The sequence below is a fragment of the Trachymyrmex septentrionalis genome, unplaced genomic scaffold (assembly GCF_001594115.1).
Source record: "Trachymyrmex septentrionalis isolate Tsep2-gDNA-1 unplaced genomic scaffold, Tsep1.0 scaffold56, whole genome shotgun sequence".
In the NCBI taxonomy this organism is placed as follows: Eukaryota; Metazoa; Arthropoda; class Insecta; order Hymenoptera; family Formicidae; genus Trachymyrmex; species Trachymyrmex septentrionalis.
In genome coordinates this window covers 321333-333963 of record NW_017305735.1, presented here as the reverse complement: position 1 = coordinate 333963, position 12631 = coordinate 321333, and the positions used below count along the sequence as shown (strand labels likewise).

The 12631-nt window shown below is 31.6% G+C and overlaps 1 protein-coding gene across 1 annotated transcript; it reads left to right on the top strand.

The window, feature by feature from the left end:
* The first annotated feature begins 4142 nt into the window (after positions 1-4142).
* On the top strand, positions 4143-6876 carry LOC108752134 (ubiquinone biosynthesis O-methyltransferase, mitochondrial-like). Its single transcript, XM_018492778.1, has 5 exons — positions 4143-4179; positions 5531-5615; positions 5845-6340; positions 6419-6599; positions 6736-6876. Exons 2-5 carry the CDS (start codon positions 5563-5565, stop codon positions 6858-6860), a joined length of 855 nt encoding a protein of 284 aa, XP_018348280.1. The 5' UTR covers positions 4143-4179; positions 5531-5562; the 3' UTR covers positions 6861-6876.
* The last annotated feature ends 5755 nt before the right edge of the window (positions 6877-12631 follow it).

Sequence of the window (12631 nt, the reverse complement as noted above, 5' to 3'; positions counted from 1 at the left end):
CATACTTCGACGCTTGTGATTTATTTTATACGAACGGAAGTGTCATGAGAAAGAGAGAGAGAGAAAGAGAGAGAGAGAGTGAGAGAGGGGGGGGGGAAGGGGTGAAGGAGGGAAACGGAAGCTCGATGCATATTTTATCGTGACAGCTCGATACTGTGCCAGACGTGGTGAAATGAAAATTAAATTCGACTGACGCATCTATTGACCGCCATATCGTGTGCTATATAAGCTATAAAATGAAGATTATTCATTAAAATTGTGGAATTAATTTTGAGATTAATTTTTTTTCAAACGCTCGTCCTTGAATCTTTTTATCGTAACAGCTCTTCAATTTACATTTTACAATTACATTTACAATATTACACAACGTAAAATTGCAAATTTACTACGAACAATTTTTCGCCGATGTAATAAAAATGGTTAGACATAGTAATTTTGAATTACAATTGTATTATCTTCTCTGCAGGCAAAATCGTTTAAACAATTTAAATGATCATGTTTCCAAGGAGTCGTCGCTTTAAACGTATAGCGCTCTTTTCTTCAACACTGTAATGACATTGTAATAATTCAACACGCTCTAAAATTCATAATGACTCGTTACAGCACATGAACGTTGTGTTTGTATTTGTACCGGCATATCGACCGTGGAAACATCAGCCATTCTCCAATTCGAGAAATAACTCGAAAGAAGTTCCATTACGATTCGGGCAAGGTTTGTAAACAGCACATCTAGGCTCGATGGAAGGTGTCGAAGATGATTCGAGGGAAACGGCGTAACGAGACCGGGATGGGGCGAATACGGGCAAAGGGGTGTAGATGCGACGCCCCGGAGAGTCCCTTTGGTAGCTCAACTTTTGAAAACAGTGAAAGTCATTTAAAGTTTGCCCTGCGCGTTCGCCGCGTCACCTCCCTCCCTCATTTTTTGTACCCTCCAACCATTCTCCGCCACCGCCGTGACATCCTTTTTCCCGTCCGGAGAAAAGTTCCACTCTCCCCCCTTCATCCCTGCCATCAGGATCAAGCGTGTGCGACCCGACCCCGATGCGCTCGATCACTAAATCCTGCCCTCGTCTTTGACAGAAGAAGAGGAAGAGGAAGAGAAAGAGAAAGTGGGAGAGTTACCCCGAAATTTCACATTCGACTTGGCTTTTTGCTCGAATGGACTCTCACGCGATAGATCGACTCCTCACTCAGTGGCGTGAGGCTTGTGAAATGCGAGGACGAAGGCGCGCGCGCGTGTAAGGACCCGGTCCTTACATTTCGAATACATTTGCTTGGCTTTGTGGAAAAGCTTCAGCTTCGTGGGCGAAATTTGCAGCGCGAGCTTCGACGAGATTCCCGCTGTGCATTGCTGCATCCACGCCGAGTAATTAAATGCAGAAGCCGGTGTAATTTCGGCTAGAGTTTAGATTTCGATACTACAAACTCACGAAACTAGTATCTATGTTCAACGACAATGTAAACGTGACATATTTACGTAATCGTCTATTCTACATAATCACAGCATCGCAAAAATAAAAGACAACAAAATATGCATTATTAACAAACATTTACGAAATTGTGTGATAGCGTGAAGTCCATTTTAAATCGTAAACAGCATTTGTGAAGGCGAATATGAGTAAAAAGTTATCAAATTGAATTAATCAGAGGTATTGTTAGATAGCCGAGAATTTAAATAATAGATAATTTTATTAAATTCTTATTTTCAAAATCTTATATGATTGCTTTGCATTCAAGATAGATCTAATTTTATGCATAATTACGATGTTTAACAAATATCTTAAATTCAAAAATAGGGAAAACCGGGGCTCATAGTAGATTCATTTTTCAGTTTCGAATTTTTACAGACAAAATTAAAAGACTTATCGAAAAAATGAATTCTACACAGTTACTATATACATATGACTATCTAATAATATTTTAATAAGGTAAAACTGATAACTAAATATGAAAAAAATGCATTTTTCTAATGCATTCCATCTGATTCAACTAGTTCCAGGACCGGGGTAAGATGATTAATGGTATAAGGTAATTAATACTAACATTATTAAAATGAAGGTTAATGTATATTTACATCTCAACAAAGTTTTCATAAAAATGTGTTTTAAACATAAATATGTTTATAAAACTTGTATAAAAATGTATTTTAAATGCAAAAAATACAAACATACTTAGAAAATAAAAAATGTATAACTTTGTACCTTGTTATTAGATAAATAACAATTTATCTAATTCGATTCGTTATTCTAGATGTTAGCTAGGATGCTAGCTTAATAGACATGTTTTATTTTTATTAAATTTAAGAAAAAAAAATTTTAAGAAAACATTTTATTATATAAAAATCATATCTGTATAAAATTATACATAACATATACACAATTATCCATGTAAGTGTTTCTTAATCCTTTTTTTTTGCAGATGATTGCAAAACGAGATCGATTAATGATATAAAATTTAATCCAGTAACAAGACGATGGTTTCGATCGTCTAATGTATCTACTTTATATGTATATGCTTCATGTGATCAAATAAAACAAAGTTAGATAATTTGCGTGTAGATAATTTTCGGAGAGTGTCAGTCTTTACTATAAAATAGAATAACGTTTTTTTTATTGTTTATCACTTTATGTACTGTAATCACATTACTGACTAGACTCTTAGATGTACTATATGTATATTGTATATATGCACATAAAATTTATAATAAATAAAAAATATTTTTTTAAATGATATATTTAAACAACATTGGAAGATTGAGATATAAAATCAATATTTAGTGTTTGAATAATTTATATATTCTATTTCAGAACTTACAATATATATTTTGTAACAGTACAATATGATATTCCAAAAAAAAAGGGTTATCCTAATTTTTACATTAATTTTAATAAGATTATTAGGTTTTAATAATAGTTTGTGTTTTCAATATTTTCCATAATTTTTCATATCATAATAGTAAATTCTCCGCTTTCGAAGATACTAATCATTAAATGTTTTGATTTTAAGTGTTTCGACTACACAGTATTATCATGTTAACACGTACTTAATGTAAGAAACGTTCAAACCGATAACAAAATTGTCAAAATATATTATAAACGTATGATAACTCGTCAAATAAACTAGAGGTCTCTGTGTAGTAAATATTTATTGTATTTCACATATCTTATCTTTCTTCTGTATTTTTCGGCGTATGCCTCATCTGACTCTTTTTTTCTATAGGATTGGATCTCTACAATTTTGAAAACTAATTGCTGCAAATAAAATAAAAATCGTCGAAGTTTGCTCTACTACACATGACGCAAAGCATGAGTTAGTCACATAAAGACTTTAAAATAGTTTACGAAATATTGTGAGCTGGTATTTACAATAATTTTTTCACAAGTATTATCAACTTGTGTAAGTAATAATTTCTCTCACTTATTATGAGAATATTTTTACATACATATTTGTAATATAAGAAAATATATCTAATAATATGTATAATGCCAACATCTAGAAAAAAGATTGCTTCGATTTAAAGAAATATTTCTTTGCTATACGGTTAAAAAAAATTTCTTGATTTAAATATTATTTTTTTAAATCAAATAAAATTTCTTTAAATCAAATAAATTTTAGTTTCGTTTCGTCGATCGTTATTTAATTTATCGTATTTTATTGTGCAGTTATGGAGTGCGGTAGCTCGCATTTAGTCTAACAGCTAAATGATAACTCGTCAAATAAACTAGAGGTCTCTGTGTAGTAAGTATTTAGTTCACGTTCGTTATCTTATCTTTCTTCTGTATTTTTATATACTTTGGTTATATACTACAGATTTTGCAATCTGGGAGACTTGCTTGCTGTAATCGATTACTTCGATTTACGATTTCTTGATTCGTAATAAAGAAATTATATTATATAAGACTCCTAAGATGTCTCGAATTATTTATCAAGAAATTTTATTATACTAAACTGCTGAAGATCGCTTGAATTAAGCAAAAACGTTCTGTATTTGTTACACATATGTAATATTGAGAAATATATATTAATATATATATTAATGCTCCAATTACTGCAAACTTAGGCTCTTAAATGCCAGTTTTTTTATTTGATATCATAAAACTTGATATCTCAACTTTATCATATTACGTTTTATTATATGTCTAGTGTTTGAACTATTAACATCGTTCTCATACTCGTTATGTAAGTTTTAATTCTTTTTAATAATATTTCTTAATAACTTTAATATTAACTAGTTTTTACTGTATGTCAACAAAATTAATTAAATTAATATTTAAATTTAAATTAATTAAATTAAACTAATTTTGTTCACATACAATAAAAAATTTTTAATTCAATAACGGAGTAGGTGATAATAGTATGTTTTTCCGATTCAACGTTACATGTTATAAGTGATTAAATTACCTTAAGACAAGACTTTCTGTCAAAATAATAAAATATTTTATTTGTATTCTATAACGTATCTGCAAATTTGATGTATAACTTTCCATTAAGATTGGACACAGTCATCATACAATCTTACTATAATTAATTGTTTTTGCGTCATTAATTTATGTAAATTGTAATTGCAATTGCTTGATAAAGTTTTGATTATATCACACACTACTATCTTATGTTCATATTGGCATTATAAATATCATTAGATTTAATCTCTTGAACCTATTATTATTACTTTTGTTTATAAGAGAATATATTGAACTTTTCATTAATAGAAAATTCTTATTGTTGTAAAAAATAAACGTATAGATATAAATAGAGTACAAAATAAAAGTACCGTTTAAAACACAATATCATATTTTGTTCTTAAAGTTAAAAGTCTCTATTTTCTGAAACTCTCATTTAAAATATTTTTTTAACAATTTACAAAAAACAAGTAGTTTTAAACAAAAAATGGTGCTTCTCGAAAATTTTATTAATTCTATTGTGTAATAGTTTTTTAGTAACAAATATATATACATTTGCTTGTTACCGTTATATTCCTTAATGCCTGACATTTCGATTTAAAAAAATGATTACAATACATTTATTTTATAAAAGTTATAAATAAAGTTTATTGAGTATACGCGATACTTATATGAATACCAGTGTCTTCATATATATATTTTATTATAGTCAATCATTTCGAAATATTTTAACGTTTCCGTACTTTTTGAAGACCCCGTATAATAGTAGTTGTTTCCGTAAGAAAACGTATAAAAAGGCATTTTAGGGTTAAATTTTCATTAAGATATCACAAAGTGTACATATAATATATCAGGTTTATTTTTACTTGTTCTATGTATCATCATCAATAATATGTTCAAGATTCCAAAATTGTAAAATTATTGAAATTCTATCCGAATACTTCTACATTTGTACTCTTTTACAATTTTTTCTAAATTTTATCTACACGTTTTATAATTGACGTATAATTATTTTTTTAGTGATAAATTCAATATTATCTGGATTTTGTAATAAAATTAAAATTTGATATATTCTTTGCGTGTTTTTTTTATCGTTTTCGAAGAATTATTGATGCAATTTGCTTTTTAAGCTGTAGGTGCAAGTAAGTGTTTCAATACAAATATGATGGCTATCAAATTTACTAACGGATCGTGGAGAAGCATTTCCCAAAACAAGTATGGTGCCAAATAAATATATTAAATCATAAATTATGTAATATATTTAACCTATCTCTTCTAAATACAAATATATTGTACCTAATCGTATCCTAAATTACTTAAATATCTATAGTTTCTTATCTTTAAAACACACTAGAGTATCAAAATCATCTTATATGTATATCCTATTTAATATATTATATAATAGTATTTGTTCAGCTAAATAAAAATAGACCATTTATTACAGATTATTAAGAAATATCATATGTATCAATACAATCGCCAGACCAAGATCCACGGTGGATCCAAAGGAAATTGAACACTTTTCTGTTCATAAGGACACATGGTGGGATGAGAAACACGGTCCAAGAATCCTTCATTTATACAATTCATTCAGAGTACAGTTTTTGAAAGATGGATTGATAAATGCTGGATTAAAAATACAAAACCCAGACTTTCCATTAGAAAAAATAAAAATTGTGGATGTTGGCTGTGGTGGAGGTATATTGGCTGAGGCTTTAGCTAGAGCGGGAGCGCGAGTAACCGGAATAGACGCATCGGAACAATTAATAAAAGTTGCTAAAGATCATGTAAAATTGAATCGCGATATATCAGAAAAAGTGAATTACATTCACACAACCCTAGAAGATTTTGCTAATAAAGAGAGCAAAAACAGCACATACGATGCTGTTATATTTTCTGAAGTTTTGGAGCATGTATCAGATCCACAACTATTTTTGAAGGTACAATATTATAATAAAAGATTTACTTAAATATATTTACTACATAAAAATTAAATGTTTCCCAAATATTGTGTACAGGAATGTGTGAAAATTGTGAAACCTGGAAAGTCGATTTTTCTAACGACGATAAATAGAACTTTAACATCTTGGTTGTCTACTATTATAGTATTTGAATACATTGCCAGATTTATACCTCGTGGTACTCATACATGGAATAAATTTGTTACTCCACATGAAGTTCAATGTATGTTAAAGAATTGTAAGTTTGATTCTTGTTAATTCTAAGAAAATATCAAAAAATAATTTGTTGCATAAAAATCATATCTATATACTTATATATTTGACAAGTCCGTAGTACTAATTATAAATATTTCTTAATCCTTTCTTTTTTTCAGATGGTTGTGAAACAAGATCGATTCGTGGTGCGAAATTCAGTCTAACACAGAAATGGTCTTGGTCAACAAGTCTATCTACTTTTTATTTACTACATGCAATCAAACAAAAAGAAACTGGCATGTAAATAGTCTTTGAAAACCAATTTGTATTCCATAAATATAAAATATTATTTTAATATTAAACATAAAAAATATAAGTTAAAATATGTCCTTATACAAATTTCACAGCACATAAAATTACATTTTTGATAGAAAGACTTTCGTTCTTTTGATAATTTTGCTAGTTATTCTATAAATATTTCATACATTTGCATTATTTTTCTACGTTGATAAACTTTCTTACTCATAAATAATACTTCTTGAGTATTTTATATACATACAAGATTATTTAAACTACTTGTTTGTTATTTAATGTATCCTGAACATAGAAATATATACATTAATCAATAGTTATTATTAACTGTGCAGAAGTAACTTATCTATGTTTCATTTTCCTTCCTTCACTTTGAAAAAATACTGAAAAGGGAAAAGATAACGTAGAGCAGCATATGTACGGAAACTTACATAGACGCACCTCTATCGTATAAATTATGTAAACACTTTACAACGAATCATCAGCACTACTGCATACTCTGTTAACAATTTTATAACTATCACGATAATTTTATGAATATTAATGTTAATGTTATAAATACCAGTTGCTGGAAAAATTATTCAATGTATATTTTATAATGCAGAGCGTTCTCATATAATCACATGTTTATATATAAATGTTCATAAACATATATAATTTATCATATTATGTATGTTCATACATATATTTATATATATTCATGTATGAAAAATTTCTTATACATGTAATTTAACTATTATTGCATATTTTTATTATTAAAATTCATTAAAACTAAAAAATTGTTGCATTATAGGTGCATTTAAAATAAAAAAAATACTCTCTAAATTCTTTTGAGTGAAATTTCGAAGGGAGTGGAAATACAGCTATGTATGGAACAGAATGAGATCGCTCAGGTAAAAAAAAGTTGATAGAGAACGATTGAGAACGATAGATTTTTATCAATTTGTATCGTTTTCTACAAGTTTATACTGTACATCATTTTCTATCGTTGACCTCGCAAGAGCATCACGATTGGTCGGATATAAATCGATATCCTATCATATTTTATCGGATTTTATAAGATTTGTACAAAATTCTTGTAAGATCTGATTCAAATTAATGAATTTACGAATCATATTCAAAATGATAGGATTTTTCTATCGTTCTCTATCAATGTTTTCACTAAGGCATAGCGAATGACAGGTTTCCTAACTTAACAAACTTTAGCGATTAATATTTCGATTCGCAAGGCAGAGCAATGCTTATTTTTGTTAAATTCGTTCGTTTCGTGCAAAAACGAAATGAGTTTTATCGAGATTGGACATGAGGGAACTAAACTTATAACATTTACCACTGAGGTAAATCTCTTTAGAGAAATGAAATATTGTCATTCTTTTTCGAGAAGTAAAACATTTTCACTCTTTTTCAAAACTGACTGTATTTTCACTCTTTTATAGTGAGATTTCATTTCAAGAAGTTTGAAAATAGATACTATCAGATTCCTCACTATATTAGTCATATACCATAGCTCTGTGTTGTGGTCAGACTACTGGTCCCATCCGTTCATTTAAAAAAAAAAATTAACATTATACGATAACAGAGACAGATAAACAAAAAAAAAATTTGTTAGACTTTATTAGGAACTACACTTACCATCTAAATGGAAATCAAATATCTCAGACAACTATATATGATTGTAGAACAAAAACTTTAAGAATAACAATACATACTTACTTACGTGTACGATTTTTTAAAATTGTAATTTCTAATACAAACGCGTCCGCCTCGAGATCTCACAGACTGAGCGGCAGTCACCGCTGCGTGTTCACTACTGAGAGTTTACGCATGCATCGTACGATTTGTTTATAACGTAGCCTTCTTCTTATCACTACAGTCCATTGACCTCGGTCTCCCCTATGTATTATACATGACAAATAACTGTACATGTATATTGTACAAAATGTAATTTAAATACAAATTTTTACAAAATATAAATGTAAATATATAAAGAAATCATTCTTGTTATTTTTTAAGCCATTAAAAAATTAAAGCTATCGATTTTCAATATAAAACAGTATAAATTTTAATTTATAAGATGTAGAATTGGTTCTTCCTAGTGCAATAATATTATTTTAGAATATAGTAATTATTATCAATTGTTAAACGTGAATTATCAAATATAATAGCAATACGAAGATTACTTAATTTCACCTATTGTCGATTATGTGGCTAAATGAATATAAACCGAAATGTTCGTAGGAGAGGCGTTCGATGTAAACAAAGACGGTTACGGTAATGTTCATTCGCGAGTGAATTTTCCGCAGTCAGTAACATGCACTTTCGTTCAAAATGCACACGCTCATCTCTGCACCGCAAATCACAGAATATTCCGAGGGTGTCGCGAAACGGGGATTGAAGAGACCAAGCTGAAGAGACTACCAGCAACATCACCCTCACTGTCACCCTCTCTCTAACTCCTCTCTTTTGCAGCTAGTGTTTGCGTTTACGCATCACGCTGTTAACACCCCGAAATACTAACGTAAGCAAGGGTGTGCAATCGCGAGCGTTGCACCCTTCTGCATTATGATATTGATCTCAATCATCTAACTCTCATCTAACGACTACTGAATGATGACGATACTACAATGTCGTCAAAGTAAGTATTGATTAAATTTGAAAAGAAGAATAAATGAAACGAGGAAAGAAGTTATTTGGAAAAATTTATATTAATACATAAATACAAAGCATGAAAGAAACATATTTGTTTTAATGCGAAAATTTATTCTAAATTAATTTTTTAAATTAAAAGGTTTAACAGAAATGTATATAGAAGAATTCTACTCAAATTTCTTTTTAATACACTGTTAAAGACAGATTAAAAGTAATCAAATTGTTTCTTATTATCTTAAGTTTAAAAACAAACACAAATTTAAAAATTAACAGCGTCATCGATATTTTCAGTCATCTTCTTTCTGATACTAAATATAGCATCGACATTTTATTTTATAACCATATTTATAATATATTTAATTAGTATGATAGAGCAACACGAAATAGACTTTTGTTTATGTATAATAAAATGTTAGAATGTATGATGTCGAGACGAAGTATCGATATCTTGCCCACCCCAGCGTACTGCTGCCCAGCCCCATCTTTGTCTTCTATCGAGGACCAGCGTCGTCTGGATTCTGGTAGGAGACGCATCATTTGAATACGAAATTCGAATACGCTGACGAACCACGCATACATCAGTCTACGTCTGTTTGAACTGGCCCCTGTATGGTAATGGGCCCGGCACGGCGCACTAGAAGCGCATCGACTCAACTCGATGCGTAAGCCGGATCGGAGTCACTCCGGTCGGCCGTTTCGCCTCGGGATGCTTCCGCTCGAAGGGTTTTAATATTAAACCCTCGACTCTCGCATCCCCAGTCCCGATTACGTTCGAGCGAGATGGGAACACGGGAGCGTCAATGCGATGTATTTGCGGAGAGTATTTCATCGGTGCATGTACCTCTTTTTTTTTTTACAAAAGTGTAACTGTGTATGTTTTTACGTAATATATGTACATCTTTGCTTATCGAGTCTAGTATATTATGGATAAAGATACAATCTATCAAATTACTATTTATGTAATAATGATAGTTACATGCATGGATGGAAGGGAAAATGAAAGACCAAGTGAATTGCATTTACATCTGATATTCACTGCGATATTAACCCTCTGGAACTAACAGCAAGTCTATTGGACCCAATTATATTCCTTATCAGTTATATTCCCTCTCGTGCTGACTCTCATTAGACTCTCATTCTCTTGAATGTCTTTGTTACAATATTATTATTTTATATTCCTTATGTCATATCTGCAAATATGAATTATTGTTATTAAAATAAATTTAATATTTGTTCTTTTTTATATACCTAAAATTATGTCATTTTAGTTCATTAAAAATAATGATACTTTTTAGTCAAAATAAATTAAATAAATTCACAGAAGCAGCGTTATATTAACAATACTGCAGACCTTCATATCAACTCTACAAGATTAATTCCATCAATGTCAGATTGCTTTAATACATTTTTTTTAAAGCACAAGACATTTTCTGTAAGTTTTGAATGGCCTATTGTTCTACTTCGCTGAAAACTTCCTTCCTTTCCTACTTCAACGGATCAAAGTCAACCAACCTCGAAAAACATCCGTAAAAGAACCCTGTTGCTGTAGTGCGCGTAATGCAGAATGTTTGTCGCGGCGTTTCGGTCTAGGGGGGAGGAAGGGAGAAGGGGACAGTTCCGAAACGCGCTGGGATACGGCGGGGCGCGTCAACTGCGGAAGTTACTTTTCGGAAGTCGTTCCGGTTCACATAACGAACGCCCGTCGAGGTCAGCCACGGTAACTAACAGAAAACTATCTCGCTGTCTCCTTCCTCTCTTTCGCGCCCCAGGCCCGAAGGAAGCCCTGTAAACTTAGTTGAGAACTTGCCACCGCGTTCTTCAACCCCCTTCGATCCTCGAGCCACTCCTCACCCCTCTCTATTCTTCTTAAACCCCCTTTACACTAGAGACGGCACGAGCCCAGCGAACGGTGGCTCGCGTTAAACTTTATCTCCGTACGAGCGGGAGTTTTAAAGTTCACTTTATTAAAGACCCCCGCGACTACTCGAGGAACCGGAGGTTCGTCGGATGGAGCGAGAAAGAAGGATGCAGGGAAGAAAGCGAGGGGTGAGCGGAAAGGACGAGAATCGCTTCCCTGCGGTTCCGCTACGACTCTCCTGACGTATATGTTCGTTGCGGAATTAAAAGCTCGTAGAGTTCCCGTGCATCCGTCTCGGGCTTTATTAATGGGCTCGATGTCGGCTTGTAAACAGAGAGTAAGAAGGGCGGAAGCTGTTGGGGGGGGGGTGGCGAGAGCCGGGGTGAGAAAGTCTCCGCGGAAATGGAGTAGGTGCCTGCGGTATATCCGGAGTGCACCAAGTTGGATGAGACGCGTGGAAAGCGCGGGGATATTGATGGAGACTGTTGGGCGCCGCTTGGAATTTGAATGGCAGTTGATTAAAAGCCCCTGTCTAACTCGCACGTCAGTGAGGCGTCAGTTTCGTGTCAGTGCGCGGTCCAGCTGGTTCTGCTGATAGTCCTATTAAAGCTCAGTCAAGCCAATGGCGCCTATTAGTCCATTAGAAATTCGATACGCAAGGAGAAAAGAGTAACGTAATAACAGTGGCACATAAGATAAATTTGAGACAGTAATTTATGTTTGTCTCAAGCTTTTATATGATAATGAATTCTGATGGTGAATTATCGAAATATGATGGTAAAAGATTTTTTTTTAGCTATATTTAACCTTCCGGAGTTGATGTCTATTTAGATTCACTCAATTATATCCCTCCGACGATAGATTTATTGGACTCACTCAATATATATTTATTGTAAATCTTTTTAATAAAATGTTAAACAATTCAATTTTTATATTACATTTACAAATTTGAATTATAAAATGAAAATATACTTATAAAAATACTTGTATAAATGTATCAAAGTATACTATTATTTTTTCAGTAAGTTATATCATTTTTCTAAAATTAAATTGCGTTTTTTAATCAACGTAAAGTAAGTGTTACAGATTTTGGCGTTATTTACGGAAGGTTAAAAGGTGACATTAGGAGGGTTAAAAAGATGCCTTATTTTGCCTCAAATTTTTTTGCGAACATTATTAATATTATTTTACAGGGTTTTGAGCAATATTTTGCACATAAATTAGGGAGTGTTACATGTAATTTGTATTGTATATTC